At 35.1% G+C, this 16507-nt stretch overlaps 1 protein-coding gene across 1 annotated transcript; it reads left to right on the forward strand.

The window, feature by feature from the left end:
* The first annotated feature begins 7873 nt into the window (after positions 1–7873).
* Positions 7874–8968, forward strand: LOC122314888 (germin-like protein subfamily 2 member 4). The gene is made up of 2 exons (XM_043130523.1): positions 7874–8083; positions 8220–8968. The coding sequence occupies exons 1-2, from the start codon at positions 7966–7968 to the stop codon at positions 8786–8788; spliced, it is 687 nt and encodes a 228-aa protein (XP_042986457.1). The 5' UTR covers positions 7874–7965; the 3' UTR covers positions 8789–8968.
* The last annotated feature ends 7539 nt before the right edge of the window (positions 8969–16507 follow it).

The raw sequence follows: 16507 nt of genomic DNA on the forward strand, positions 1-16507 counted from the left end.
ACAAACTCAAAGAGAAAATTTATATCCTTCAGCGGCTTCTTCTGGAATCCAATATGAAGATAAGAGCAATAAAGTAAGAGAATAGGAATTTAAAATCCTTATTTGACTCTTCTTTTTGATTGCCTACTCCTTTAGATAGGAATGTCATGCAAATTTTTAAAAAACAATATCGTTTAAATAATGAGGCGAAGAGCCTCAAATTTCTGTAATTTTATTTTGAGATAATAAAATAATATTTTACAAATATTTATATTGCGTTTCTATCTTCTGGTAGATATTCTGTGTGCTCCATTTAATTTCTCCTTTAATAATGTATATTTCTTACAAAATCGTAATATGAATCTGAAATACTAATTGCATTTAAGAGATGATATTTCAGAACTAATAATTTCATTTATCTTCTATTCGGATCCGAAAGGGTTTCTGATTTATATTTCAAATATTTGCAGTTTTCATGAGCTCTTTTGGAGTCTCAATGACATTTAAATCATCTATATAAACTGCAATAAAAGTTAATATAGATACTGAAAATATATGGAAAATAACTTGTTTTACATTTGTTTTGATTGTTTTAGATCATATAAGGATTTTTGAAATTTGATAAAATAAGTACTTCATAACTATATAATTCATGCATTTCATATCTAATGATCCATATAAATATGCAGTTAATCATATATATCCAAACTCTCGGTAACTATCAAGCTAATAAAAACCTCAATATAATTTCATCCATTTCAAAAGCATATCAATATTATTTCTGCGAAAAACCGACTCGTGATTTATTTATCACATTTTCATTTCCTTTATATAAATACCCACTGATATTCAACAGGTATCACATTTTAGATGTTTGAACTACAAGTCCATATATATATATCACATTTTATTAATGATATCAATTTTGCAAGAATTGTTTCTTTCTATTTTGGCCAATATTTTTACGTTGGTATTTTTCGACGGTTCTTGACTCACTTTTTTCATTACTTCTAGTATTGTCAAGTGCCATCTTATATGAAAATACGTTATCGACAACGGTTTTATTTTTATTTAGAATTTCTCTTTTACTCATGAAATGTATCGAGATCTTATTATTTTCAAGTACCTATCCCTCTTCAATGGAAGATATTTCATGAAAGACCTTTTCAAAAGGTACTCTTCGGGAGGATTATACTCTTTAGGAGTTTTTATTATGAGAGAATTTTGTACAAAAAGTTTGGATGAATCTTATTGCTTGTTTTTTCAGGAGCACCAATTTCTTTTCTTTGTGCTTTTCTATTTCGGGATGTTTTATCTTTTATATCAATTTAGTATTGTTTATATCAATAGGTCTCCCACGCTTTTAGACATGTCTTATGTTTATTAGACTGCTAAATTTCTTAATTATTCTACTAGGACTTCAATCATCGCTGGGATTTTAGCAGCTAGAATATGAGATATTTTTACCTTATTGCATCCATAAATTAAGTATCATCTAAACTTTTAGTTTACTTATGATAATCAAGATAACGTCAAATTATTTCATTTTATTTGCTTCTAGTAAATTTTTCTTTCCGCTCATGGTGGTAAGACTTTATAGTAAAAGAATCTTCTTGTTCTTTTATAGACGTTCATATGAAAATTATTCAACTTATCGTAATTGATTTCGGATGATAAAGTTAATCATTAAAAACATACAAATATTTTGAATTATATCACTTTTGATGCATCATATATTTAATTCAATAGTTGTATAATATCATCTCAAAGAGAAAGTTGATAGTTTTTCTAATACGAGCTCTAACCCAAAATCATAGAAGTACTATAAAGATATTAATTACCACGACCAAGCTGTTAGTTTATTTGACAAATGTACAATTCACTTTTTGAGATTAATGTGGAATTAGTAGGACGTGACTCATGATTTCTTAACAAAATCTCATTATTTTGCTCAGTCATTAGAAAATAAGATATAAATTTAGAATATATTGTAAACTTTCGCACTCGATATTGCTATTTCAAGAGTAAATTTGAGATATTCATTTTAAACATATATTCTTTACTGACTTTTCTCTACACAATTTCAATTATGCAACTTTAGGTGCATTAATCATAATGAGCTTTTAGGAGGATCCCGATTTTTTGGTACACGTATCACTCATTTAAACTATCTCACAGAATTAATAAATCTTTTATTATGAGATGCTCAATAAAATTATTAGCTTAGGACGATCCTTCAGGGATGTTCTATTTCTGTTCAAAGATTAATCTTATCATCAATAATTCATAACAAGTATAAAAAAAATAAATAGAACTTGTGTATAAATTATGTGAATAAAAATTGACCATAGATATAACTTAAATGTAAATTATGAAAATTTTAATTCACTATAAACATAACTAAGATGTAAACTATGCGAATAAATAAAAAATTTCATCAAGTAATAATAAAGAATATAATCTTCAATACTCACTTTGAGAATTACAAATAATATATTAAAAAACTTATTTAAAATAGAAGACCACTAATTTCATAATCGTCAGAACTTTTATGCTGATAACGTATTATGAAATTAAAAGAGAGAGTTTTTGTATTGAATAATAATTTTTTCTATTATAATATTTTCTTTCTCTTGTAATATTATTTTTTTTTAATTTCATAACAATTAAAAATTACTCTCTTAATCATTAAATAAATAAAAAAATCACCAAACAATTAAATGGAGCGGTCAACAACTGAGTATAGTAATTTTTCTCATTAAATAAATTAACGGACAGCTAACAAATATGTAGACATTTATTAGGTGGGAGTTGGTTGCTTTCCCCCAACAAGCTCCACAGCTAGCAAACTACCCCTTTTGCTGCTGCAGGAATTTGTCTCCTGCTTTTAACATTTATTTACTACATACACCTCCCTAGCTAGCTAGCTAGGGAGTAATTAGTTAACATTCATGTTTACTTCAGGGGAGCATTATAAGTAACCTTAATTGGCAACTAGCTAGGTTGCTTGGAATTTAGTACTACTTTTTTTTTGTTTTGAAATAGGAATTTAGCTGTACTTGTTACGTGGGGTCGTCACCAACCAGGAAAATGAAATTAATAGATGCTTAATTACCCGGAGCTTTAAGCAGTTATATATGAGCAATCTTATATCTATAAACGACTTATATTAAAATAATTTTATAAATTAATATGATTTTACTTGATATTTATTTTATAATAAAAATAATTTTATAATCTAACGAATCACGTTAAATTATATCAATTTATGATATTATTTTTATTTAATCTGTTTATTATTAAAATATTTCCTTATATATATTAACTACAGAGTAGAATAATTCTCATGTTTGCAAATGATTTGGACCATGAAAAAATGCATAATTAAGAGAGTACTACTACTATAAACTCATAGGCCACTCGATTATTTATTTATTTTTTTGGTAAGTAAAAAAATACTCAAAAGCCACACTCAAATTAAAATGACCAGATCACAAATAACTTCAGATTTCTAGCTGCTGTGCAAACTACCCCAATAATAAAAATATGTTGTGCATAAGTAGTTCTTATATAGAAATGCTACCGTATAAATCTCAAATAGATAAATTTTATACTTAATCTTTGTAAAAAAGTGGATTACACTAAAAAATAATAGTTTTTTTTTTCTTTACATATTTTTAAGGTGTGGTCCACTTTTTTTATAAAGGGACTGTGGGAGACTTATTTATTTGAGACTTTACAAATCATTTTTCTGTTTTATAAACTCACTTGTGCATTTGAAGAACAAGTGGCTCTTAATTCTCACATCAAACTACAAACTGTCACAAATGTTTTTTTATAAGAATTTTATTAAAATAGGCAAAATCAATTCCACGGGACGTATACAAAAGCAACACCACATGAGGCAAATTGTAACAAATTCATCTAATTCATGCACGTCCCACACCAGCCATTTGATCCTTTATGGTTAATTTGACAAACCTCATCTTTCATATTAATTTGAAAACTGCATCCTTCTACACTTGAAATTTATATTTAGTGGAGCATCTTATTTTTCATGGCTCAAAAGTGTTTACTTAAAACCTAAGATACACCCAACTTTTAACAATTGTAGGAACATGGTAATGGAACAAGTACCTGCTTGGTAGCAAATTTATGAATATCATTCTAGTGAACGATTTGGTTAAGGCATTAAATCAAAATATTTCGATATCGATACCGTTTCAGGATAGTTTATATATAGATAAATTAATTATAAATGAATAATTTATATTTTAAAATAACATTTTTAAAAATACATATTTATAAAAATCAATAATACTTTTAAGTTCTCAATCTAACTATTAAAAAAATAATCACTCATCTTCATCAATAAAACAATACTCACTCATTGACACCCTCACAAAAAAATCAACCGTGATTTTTTTTTTCTTGGTTGATAAACTTTAGAAAGCACTGAAAAATTGCTAGCAAAGTCAATTTACTAGCTGTTTGCTGATATTAGCGGAAACAAGACTACAAGTATATCGTTGTTTGATCTCAAGAAAAGTTGGATGAGAAATAATGATTACTCTGATCTTGACACGCAATTTAAGTTTTCTGTTGTTCAGGCCCAGTTTTGAGTTCTACACTATTTGATTGATCTCCTCTGATTTAGGTAACCCTTGTGACCCCATCAAGTCCTTCCACTTCAACATACATAATCGGCTAGGGAGTAGGAATTTGATTTTCAGTCTAAGAAAAAGAGATTAAAAAAAAGATAAAGAAAATAGTCTTTAAATGTGAGAATTGAAATGAAAATTATGAAAAAGTCAGTATTTTTATATTAATTACAAAAGTACCACAACCATGTCCCTGATTTTCACTTCTCAAATCGGAATATAAATTTCGTCTGGTATATAAAAAATCGGCCAGTATTGATCGAAACACACTGAAATGGTCGGTATTTGATCTGGTACGAAGCACCTATCTTTCCCGTGCCAGTTACTATTCCAGCACAGTAAATTCCTATCATTTTGACTAGTACGATACAGTATTCAAAATATTGCTCAGTACTCATTGGCCAGAAAGTTGGTAATTAGGTTGTTATTAGTCATGATCATCTTTAAGCTCCAAAGCTAATGAAGCTGAAGGAAGCCCCTCACTTAGATTGAATCATTTGTGCTCTTACTTTTATCATCATCCCTCTATCAATTGCCATATATTCTGTTCTAGAATAAATTCCAAATAGGTGCCTAAAGCTAAAAAAATATGATATACGCGAAACCTTTTTAAACTAAGCACAAAATGGCCCGAGCATAACATAGATATACCACCTAGACAATGGCGAACCGTGTTGCCATAAGTAATTAAAAGAATGCATCTAGCAATATACAAATAAAGTGTTAATGCAATTGTCACCATTTGTAAGATTTCCCACATGTCACATGTCTAGGTTATGTACAAAAGATAAAAAATAGAGATCGATATGAAGTCTGGAGTGATGATTGCAATGCAAGGTTGGATACTTACAAGCAGCACACTCCATGTATATCTCTCAACCCTCTCTCATCAGAAGCAAGACTCTTTTTTATTCTATAAGAGGAACAACGAGGAGATTTGAACCCATTCTTCCCCTCTTCCCTTACCTCCATTAATCCTTCAAAAATAGAAACCAAAAAATTAAGTTTATTTACAAAAGTAAGTGTAAAAGAATCAAAACTCAAGAGTATGTAATGGAATTGCCTCTCCTCTGAAGGAGACCCAATCCACAACATAGGTGACAGATGATACATGATCAGACGATCAGTCGAAAGAAGAGGAATAGCCGGTCATCGATGATCTCCTTTCATGGCCATGAATATGTCCAGAGCTTTATTCAATCATCTAATGCTGGATTGGAGCTTGCCATGGCTTTCGAGAGCCTTTGATCTCTTGTTGGGCTGTGGAGCCCGATTCATTTTTGTAGTAGTCCGACTTGATAACCAAACTCAAGAAGGACTCGTTTCAATTTTATTTCTCTTTTTTTTTTCTTTTGTGGGTTTTCAATGAAGCTTGGACCATGGAATGCAAATTTTTGGATTCAGTTTGTGACTCGAGAAACACCAAACAGAAAGGTTCACGTGAGAGATTGCTCAAATGAAATTTAGGTAAAGAGTTCACTCAAGTGAATAATATAATACTTGTAAAATTAACACTTTTTCCGTGTGACTTTATAAATATGTTTATTATAAACCGTATGACCATTATAAAACATTAATGTATTTCATCCCAAAGTGTAATTTGATATTCCTTAAGATAATAAAATATTCTACAGGTTCGTAGACGAAGGCATGTTATCAAATTACGTAAATTTTTATACCATGTAATTGATTTCTTACTTCGATTTACTTTTCTTGCATCGGTTTGCACAACATCTCTAAGCTTTGGATTCGAGTTAGATCCAATGCCATGGTTGTTGGTCATGGCCGCATTGGATATCTGACCTTGGATCATCGAGACCCATGAGTACCATGGCCTTCTATCCTTAAAAAGCTTCACGCTGTGGCCTGTGGGTCAGATTTGGTGAGAAAGCAAGGGAGTGGTAGGAGCGGGCAAGTGTAGTGGGTGGTTTGAGAAAGTTGAGACTTGACAGAGTGACGTAGTTGGATTTGGAGCACCAAATAATTATTACAGCTAATCTTATCTCTTTTAATTATTATAATTTTTTTAAAATTTTTATGTAAAATATAATAAACAATTTAATTTTTTCAAATTTTAAAATAATAATAATATTAAAAAATAATATTATAATAATATTTTTTTCAATTTTTAATTTTTATCTCAAATTATCTTGTCTCAATTCACTGTCCAAATCTTACCAAGACTGGTTTAGATTCAAAGATGAGAGGAGATGGTTTTAGATGAAAGATGACAATTAAATAAAATATTATTATTTTTTAAATATTATTATTGTTCTGAAATTTAAAAAATTAAATTGAGATTTGAAAAAGTTGAATTATTTATTATATTTTATATAAAAATTTAAAAAAAAATTATAATAATGAGATGAAATTATATAAGATAAAATGATCAAACATTTTACAAATCCAAACGGGCCTTAATCCACTAACGGTTAATTAAACGTCGCAGGTGACAAATCCAAAGACAAACTAACATTTTTCTATCTATAAACCCGGGATTTAATATATTAGAATTCTCTCTCGAACAAGCATCGGTTTAAGGGAAATTATTAATTACCAGCTCCATCGAACTGAGTTCGTAATTAGGAACATAATCACTTGCTAGTACTTGAGACGCGCGCCCCATGAAACATATATAGGATAGAAGTTATATATATACATGATCAAAACAATATATATATATATAATTTCCTCTTTCATTTTTTCTTTTATTTGAAAACTTTCACTACGAGAAAAACGAATATTAATCTTACATTATTTATGAAGAGAATGATTATTCGAGTACTCCATCAAACTTTTGATATGTTGGGGCCATAGGATTAATTACTGGCTAGCTGTTCGCTAAGTGACACGGCGACGACAAATTAAGGAACACTTGGTTCTCATGAAAAGATAGAGACATATCGGAATAAGCCGAACGGGTTAACATCTGTTTGCTTAAGTGTCCTTATAAAGTATAGTTTTAATAGACTAGTGGCCGTTGCAGATGAGAGATGATGATAACGTACGTGGAAAATTAACATATATACTTACATAATAACATTATGCAAATTAATTAAAAAGATCAGGACGTAGAAATAATTCTACATAATTTAAGTATGAGCTTTGATTGGTCGGATTGCTTGGGATTTAAGTTCATGAAATCCTAGCCGCTATTCTCTGATTGATAGATCGAGCAATGAGCATCACACCATACTATAATATTCGATTCTTGCATATAAATAAAGCAGCTGCCCCTTCGTTATATCCATATTCAAACCAAACTTTCCGCAACTTTCTTGGTTCATCAGTCTTTATCTCTTATAATTTCTTGCAATTTTCAGTCATGTTGGTAAAGTACGTTCTTGCATGTCTGATCGTCTTTACTGCAATTCCCAGCACTACTATTGCAAATGATCCTGACGCCCTGCAGGATATCTGTGTTGCTGTTGTTCCTTCTTCAGGTACATATAATGATGTTTGATTAATTTGGTACGTATCAAAGACAGAATTGAGAAAAGGTTCGCTTGAACGCTTAGAATGGTCAAATGTTTTGTTTCTTACATACGTACTCATTTCGTTGATCATGCGTGTAAACAGACATAAAAGTGAACGGGTTTGTTTGCAAGGACGATGCAAATGTTACGGCAGATGATTTCTTCTTCGGCGGCCTAGTTAGACCAAATGTTATCAACACCGCGATTGGGACATTCAATGCAACGTTGGCCAGCGTCCGAGAGATTCCAGGCCTCAACACACTGTCGTTGTCGGTGGCGCGCAGTGACTATTTGCCCGGCGGGCCTAGCTTCACTCCTCACTTGCACCCGCGCGGGGCCGAGCTTATGTACGTTCTGGAGGGGCAAATGAACGTAGGCTTCATCACCACAGCAAACAAGCTCTTCTCCAAGACCATCAAGAAAGGTGAAGTCTTTGTGTTCCCTAAGGCTCTCGTCCATTATCATTACAACGGCGCCACCGACAAGCACGCTTCTGTGATCTCGGTCTTCGATAGCCAAGGGCCCGGCAACCAAGTCATTGCTACAGCACTTTTCGGGTCAAAACCCCCCTTGCCAGAAGATGTGTTGTCTATGGCCTTTCAGGTGGATATCAAACAGGTTGAAAAAATCAAAGCAAATCTTAAGTCGGCCAATCTTACTGTTACTTTTTGATCCATATTATATATATATATATGATCAGATATATATGATCAGAGATGAATATGGCTAGCTAGTAGATCTAGATATATTGGGGACGATCTTTGAATATAACTCGATCGATCGATACATGTAATGAATGATCTGGTATGCTATCTAGTTCAATGATGATCTAGTTCAATGAATTTACTATGACATCCTGATGATTTGGCAGCTTTTCCTTGGAAAGAACTTCCTTGCTTTCTTTTGTGCATGATTTCAGATTCAGCAGTTTAATCATTATGAAGTTGGTTGGATGATTATTCATTACTTTAATTTTGAAGTAGGTAAGGTAAGTGCAACCACGAGAGCAGGTGGTTATAATGTCTAATTTGCCCATATTTTTTTTATAAACCAAATGATGTTGAAGGTTGAAAAGTCATCCACGCAATTAAAGAAAATATATCTTGCAAACGTCACATATGCTACTACTTAATAAAGGAAGATCCTAAAGAAAATGCTGTCGGCTACATCGGTATGCCATCTAGAATAGGTGAATCACGCTACTTGTAAAATATTATTAAGCAATGTAAATAAAAAGGGCATTGATATTTACAGTCATTAGTGTGAGTGTGTATGTATTGTACAATGATTTTAAAAAAATGAATTAATATCGATTCATATAAAAAAAATTAATTTTTTAATAGTAAATTCTACTCTTTTTTAAAATGATTACACGACGTTTACGTACTTCATGACTGCATATAGCACTACTCTTACCTCGCATGGTTAGCCCTCACACGACAGGATACGAGGTCAACCCGAAACCCTCTTCAAATCATTACCTGTTTATTATTTTTAGGAAAAAAATCTATACTTAAATTTGTTTTTTCTTTTTATATTCTTAAATTAGTACGTAGAATATATCTAATAAAGTGATTACATGATATAATTTAATTTAAAAAATAAATTTTAAATTTGAGTAGTGCACCTTGCAAACGCTTGATATGATATGGCATGCATGCATATCTAGTCCATATTAAAAAAGATTTTCTAAACTTTAAACTACTCTAGTATGCATTAATATATTGTTAAGGTCTCGTTTGTTTTCGCGATTAAAAGCTAAAACTTTGAAAACTTCTCAAAGTTTTCATACTGTTAGAAGTTTTATAAAAGCAAACACACATTTTGATCTACCAATTTTTATTTCAAAAGATCTCAAGTTTCTTCTTAGGTTTTCATCTCAAAAGATCTCAAGTTTCTTATCAAGTTTTCATCTCAAAAGATCTTAAGTTTTCATCTAAAAAAAATTACACCATTGGTAAATAAATAAATAAAGGAAGTAGCCAAAAAAAAAAAGAAAAATGGTTAAAAAAAACAGGAAGCAGAAAAAAAAAATCATCATTGGTAAATAAATAAACAAAGGAAGCAGCAAAAAAAAAAAAAGACCAAATGGTTAAAAAAAAGGAAGCAGCAAAAAAAAAATCACCATTGGTAAATAAATAAACAAAATAAGTAGAAAAAAAATAAAAAAAAAATTGACCAAATGGTTAATAAAAAAGGAAGCAGCAAAAAAAAAAAAATGCATCATTGGTAAAAAAATAAACAAATGAAGCAACCAAAAAAAAAACCAAATGGTTTCTCTTAGTTAAAAAAAAAAAGGAATCAGCGAAAAAAATACATCATTAGTAAATAAATAAACAAAGAAAGCAGCAAAAAAAAAAAAAAAAAGAAGTAGAAAAGAAAAATTGGAGCATTGGTAAATAAATAAAATATTATAAAAGTACTACAAGTACTTGTGGGTCCCATCATATTACTAACTATAACAAAGTCAAACTAATCTCATCTCATCTCTAAAAGCAAACACATATTTCATCTAATCTCATTTTATCTCATCTCATCTCAATATATCTCAAAAGATTTTATCTTATATCATCTCATCTTATCTTATCTCTGAAAATAAACGAGGCCTAAATGGAGGGGCGCCCACATGGGGCAGACCCCTCCCCTGGTCTGAATAACGCATGGCTTTAAGCCATGCGTTACCTTTAAGCCATGCGTTACTTGGTTATAACGCATGGCTTAAAGGCCATGCATTTCTGCCAATTAAATGGCAGTTTAAGGCTGGCCTTTAAGGCCAGCTGTGTAGGGGGCTATATATAGCCCCTCTCTTTTAGTCCTTGGTAATTCAGAATAGTAAAATCTCTCTCTTGTTCTCTCTTAAAATAATATTTAGATTGTGGATTTGTTAAGTGTTACTCTAGTTTTATACTACGTAGTACACTTTATCACCTAGTGAAAACTCTTGAGATTTGTCGATCTGGAAAAACTTGTGGAGCATCTTTATAAACCGATCTAGAGGTACTTTCTGCTATGCTTTCTAACATTGATATCAGAGCCTTTTATAATTGCTTCCAGCTTCTTTTTTGCATATGCATGTAAACTGTGATTGTGCTATTTTTTTTTTCGTGCACATGTGGTGCTGCAATGTTTTCAAAAAAAAAAATAAAACCTTTTCTGTTTGAGCTAAGTCGCTGTGCAGCAACGCTGCACTCACCACCACACACGGTGGTGGTGCGCGCACCACCTTTATGCGTGGGGGTGCAGTGCGCACCAAAGTGTGCTACGCTCACCACCCACACACGGTGGTGCAAAAGGCACCACCACTGGACTCGGTGGTGCAGCGCTTACCACCTGAACCAAGAGGTGCAGCGCACATCGATAGGAGCCCACGATGCACGGAGCACCGTGGGAGCACCACAGCGGTGCTGCGCGCACCAGAGGGGTGCTGCTAGCATCGTGTTAGGGACCTCGGTCTAGTCCCTAAACACTATGGTTCTCTATATCCGTTTCACCCAACTATGACCGATGAGTCTATCCTTCTTGCTCGCATTCTTACTTGAGTCTAGACTTGAGTGATGAAATTTGGTGAATATGGATGATGGGTGTTTGTGGGATGTGAATCGGATCTTGGTGGGATGGTATGGTGTATGGGATGATGATGGTATGGTATGGTATGATGATGGCCGAATGGTGTGATTAGGCTATGGTAGGCGCCTCTGGTATGGTATTATGGTAATTATGGAAGTGAGGTTAGGGTTTAAGATTTCCTAAAATATAGGAAATCCTTATGGAGACTAGGGTTTATGGTAGGGAATATGGAGGCACTAGATCTATTGTAGATCTAGGGCTTTATGATGAAAGGGGTTTAGATCTAGAATTATGAAAGGTATATGGATGATAATATGGTGATGGAATGATATGGAAGTGAAAGAAATATGAAGAGAATAATCCAACAAGGCTAGATCTACTTGGCAAAGTAGATCTAGTGTGTTGGGATGATATGGGGCGTGTGATATAATGTTAAGTGCAAGAAGAGTAATGCAAATAACAAGTAAATAACAAGATTGAAACTCAATAATGGAAAAGAGAAACAAACTTGCTCATAGATTGATAGATGAAGCAACACCCGTCCACAAACGTCAAGGTGTTGAATCTCTATTTGAGATTCACACGAGTTGCACCCAAATAACCCAAATGCCAAGCACCGAAGGAGATCTCAAGAACAAATAAGCCAACCACAAAGGGAATTTGTCAAAAGATAATGAAAGATGGGACTAGGGTGGCCTTTATATAGGCTTACAAGGGGAGAGTCCTAATGGTGCTTGAACAAGGAAATAAATCCTAGAAAGGAATTAATTCCTAGTAACACTAGCCTAAAGAATTAATTCCCAGTTGTACTAAAATAAGGAAATAATGAAATATATAAATACTAGATGATTTTATTAAAATAATAAAATGCTAATAAAATTCTAGCCGTGGGGCCCACATGGGCCCCACGGCCTGACTGGTGCTAGCCGGTGTTGAAAATGGCCCATGGCATGGGCCATGGCGCTGGCTGGCTGGTCTGGTCCATGGGCTTGCCATGACATGCTGCTGGCTCACCATGGGGGTTGACTAGGCATGTCAGTGAGTGTGTCGAGGCTTGTCCCGAGGTAACTTTTCTAGAGGGTCTAACATTCCCCCTCCCTTCAAGAACATCCTTGCCCTCAAGGATTAAATTTGAAAATGCCCATACCCTCTCCTCATTCTCTTCCTTAGCTATCTCCATGGCAAAACAATGTGCCCCTCATTTGCCCAACTTTTCTAACATTGATGCCTTACCCGACTTGGCCTCATTGGATGCTAAAGTTACCCATACATTCTTCTTGGACCCTAGCTTGAATTCCATGGTCCTTTTGTTGTAGTCAAGCACTACCCTTCCAAGACTCTTGAGCCATGGATTGCCCAATATAATATCAAGCTCCACCAAAGGAAATATGTGTAAATCCGCCACTACTCTCACTCCTTGCACATTTATTTTTACTTCTTTCACTAGCCTTTCACATTTCATCTTGTCCTCACTAGCCATCTTTACCTCAAATGGCTCTATAGCAATCAGATTCAACCCAACATTGGCAGCAAGGGTGGCGTTGATGAAGTTGTGTGTGGAGCCACTATCTAACAAAGGGACTTCTATTGCTCCTAACCATGCCATTACCCTCATGGAGGTATGTTTTTGGGTCCCTATCAAAGTATTAAGGGACAACTCGGCCTCCTCATAATTTTTGTTCACTTTGGTCTCCTCTTGGTTGTTTTCTTAGCTAGAGGATTCCACAAAATAACCATTATCCTCTTCCTCACTTCTCTCATCAACCAACATGTATACTTGCCCCAATCTACATTTGTGCCCTATGCCCCATTTTTCTCCACACTTAAAACAAAGGCCCTTCTTTATTCTATCTTGGACCTCTTCTCTTGAAAGCTTCTTCACTTCTAGTGGCTTAGATTTAGAAGCATTCCCCGTTTCCTCCTTGTCTTTCCAAGGAACATTGGTTTGCAAGGGTGTAGTAACCTTACTCCCCATTTCCTTAGATTGACGTTTCTCCATATTAGTGCTCTCTTCTAGGATCTCCGCCATCCTCATAGCTTCTTGAATCTTAGAGGGTTGCTTCAACTTAACTTCCTTGGCTATCCAAGGCTTCAACCCATCCACAAATGTGCCCACAAGGGCCTCCTCGGACCACCCTCTTACAAGAGTTTGTAGTTGCCTAAACTCTTCAATGTAACTATGCACTTTACCTTCTTGCCTCAATTTGGCAAGTTGGTCATGGTGGTTAATGGTAGGAGATGACCCAAATTGCATGAGGAACTCTTTTTCAAAAGCTGTGGGACCCAATCTTCTCCTCTCCTTCTCATATTGGTCCCGGATCCACCTCCACCACTTGCTTGCTTTTTCTTCCAAGTAAAAACATGCCGTTAACACTCTTTCTCTCCTTGGTACTTCATAAGTGTGAAAGTAGTGATCGACATTGTCAAGCCATTCATAAGGATCCCCACCATTGAACTTAGTAAAGTCCACCTTTGGTCTCTTGGGTCCCCGGTCATAAGGCCGGTTTCCTCTTCTATCATCATGGTACTCATTATCATATCGTCGCCCATAATGTCCACGATCTCTATCATGGTGATGACGTCTTCTCTCTTGGTGGTCTCCACGGTCTTAAGGCCTCTTTCTCCCATGAGCATATGCGGCCTCATGCTCTTCTTCTCTTTGTGGCTTTTGAAATCTCACATCTTGTGGTTCTTCTCTCATACTAGGGGATCTAGTGCAATGTAGTGGATTCATGATCCACCTCTCAACCCCCACATGGTCATTCTCAACACGACCACCTCTTCGAAACTCACCTCTTTGTGGCCCTTGCATGGACTCGGCAACACTTGTCTCAACCCCATCAACAAAGGCATCATGCCTTGGTTCATTGGGCTGAGGTGGTGGCCCTTGGCCACGCCCTTCGACTAGTCTCATTTCAATTCTTTCTATGTCTTCATGCCTTTCTCTCTTCAAACTTTCAATGGCCCTTCTATTCTCTTCATTTTTCCGGTTACTCACATTTATGGCCATCCTTAATTCGGCCAAAACAATCATGACCTCATCAAGGACGCTATGGATCTGTGTACTTTGTCCTTCTAGTGCTTCAATTCGGTCCCTATGGGAACCACTTGGCCTCTCGGGCCCCGTTGCACTTTCTTGCATGGTAAGGACTTCTCTTGATCTCCAAGCAAAGCAATGCTCACAATGAAATGGGCAAGACTATCAATGAAAAGAGGCAAGCCTTAATGAAATAGGCAAGCCTCTCAATGAAGGCACCAATTAATGTTAGGGACCTCGGTCTAGTCCCTAAACACTATGGTTCTCTAGATCCGCTTCACCCAACTATGACCGATGAGCCTATCCTTCTTGCTCGCCTTCTTACTTAAGTCTAGACTTGAGTGATGAGATTTGGTGAATATGGATGATGGGTGTTTGTGGGATGTGAATCGGATCTTGGTGGGATGGTATGGTGTATGAGATGATGATGGTATGGTATGCTATGATGATGGCCGAATGGTGTGATTAGGCTATGGTAGGCGCCTCTTGTGTGGTATTATGGTAATTATGGAAGTGAGGCTAGGGTTTAAGATTTCCTAAAATATAGGAAATCCTTATGGAGGCTAGGGTTTACGGTAGGGAATATGGAGGCACTAGATCTGTTGTAGATCTAGGGCTTTATGATGAAAGGGGTTTAGATCTAGGATTATGACAAGTATATGGATGATAATATGGTGATGGAATGATATGGAAGTGAAAGAAATATGAAGGGAATAATCCAACAAGGCTAGATCTACTTGGCAAAGTAGATCTAGTGTGTTGGGATGATATGGGGCGTGTGATATAATGTTAAGTGCAAAAAGAGTAATGCAAATAACAAGTAAATAACAAGATTGAAACTCAATAATGGAAAAGAGAAACAAACTTGCTCATAGATTGATAGATGAAGCAACACCCGTCCACAAACGTCAAGGTGTTGAATCTCTATTTGGGATTCACACGAGTTGCACCCAAATAGCCCAAGTGCCAAGCACCGAAGGAGATCTCAAGAACAAATAAGCCAACCACAAAGGGAATTTGTCAAAAGATAATGAAAGATGAGACTAGGGTGGCCTTTATATAGGCTTACAAGGGGAGAGTCCTAATGGTGCTTGAACAAGGAAATAAATCCTAGAAAGGAATTAATTCCTAGTAACACTAGCTTAAAGAATTAATTCCTAGTTGTACTAAAACAAAGAAATAATGAAATATATAAATACTAGATGATTTTATTAAAATAATAAAATGCTGATAAAATTCTAGCCGTGGGGCCCATGTGGGACCCATGGCCTGACTGGTGCTAGTCGGTGCTGAAAATGGCCCATGGCGCTAGCTGGCTGGTCTGGTCCATGGGCTTGCCATGGCATGCTGCTGGCTCACCATGGGGGCTGACTAGGCATGTCAGTGAGTGTGTCGAGACTTGTCCCAAGGCAACTTTTCTAGAGGGTCTAACACACCGCCTCGGTGCTGCGTGCACCAGGATGGTGCTGCGCACACCAGAGAGGTGCTGCCAGCACCACCTAGGTGCTGTCGCAGCACCCAGCTTCCCCTGGAAGCTGTTTCCGGCGAAAAGTGGCTCTAGTAGACTCCTTAAACGGCGGTCGGAGCTAGCTGTTTTTGGAGTTACTGTTCACATGAACAGTAACATGCAGAAGGAAGAAGATGACTAAATAGTCATCTAGATGGGTTGGGTTGGGCTTGGGCCCTTTGGCCCACTGTGTTTTGTTTTTTAAAAAAATTGGGTCGTGCCTTTCGACCCATTTGTTTTCTGTTTTAAAAAAAAAAAAAAACTGGGCTGGGCCTTTCGA

This window comes from Carya illinoinensis, chromosome 7 (assembly GCF_018687715.1).
Source record: "Carya illinoinensis cultivar Pawnee chromosome 7, C.illinoinensisPawnee_v1, whole genome shotgun sequence".
NCBI lineage: Eukaryota > Viridiplantae > Streptophyta > Magnoliopsida > Fagales > Juglandaceae > Carya > Carya illinoinensis.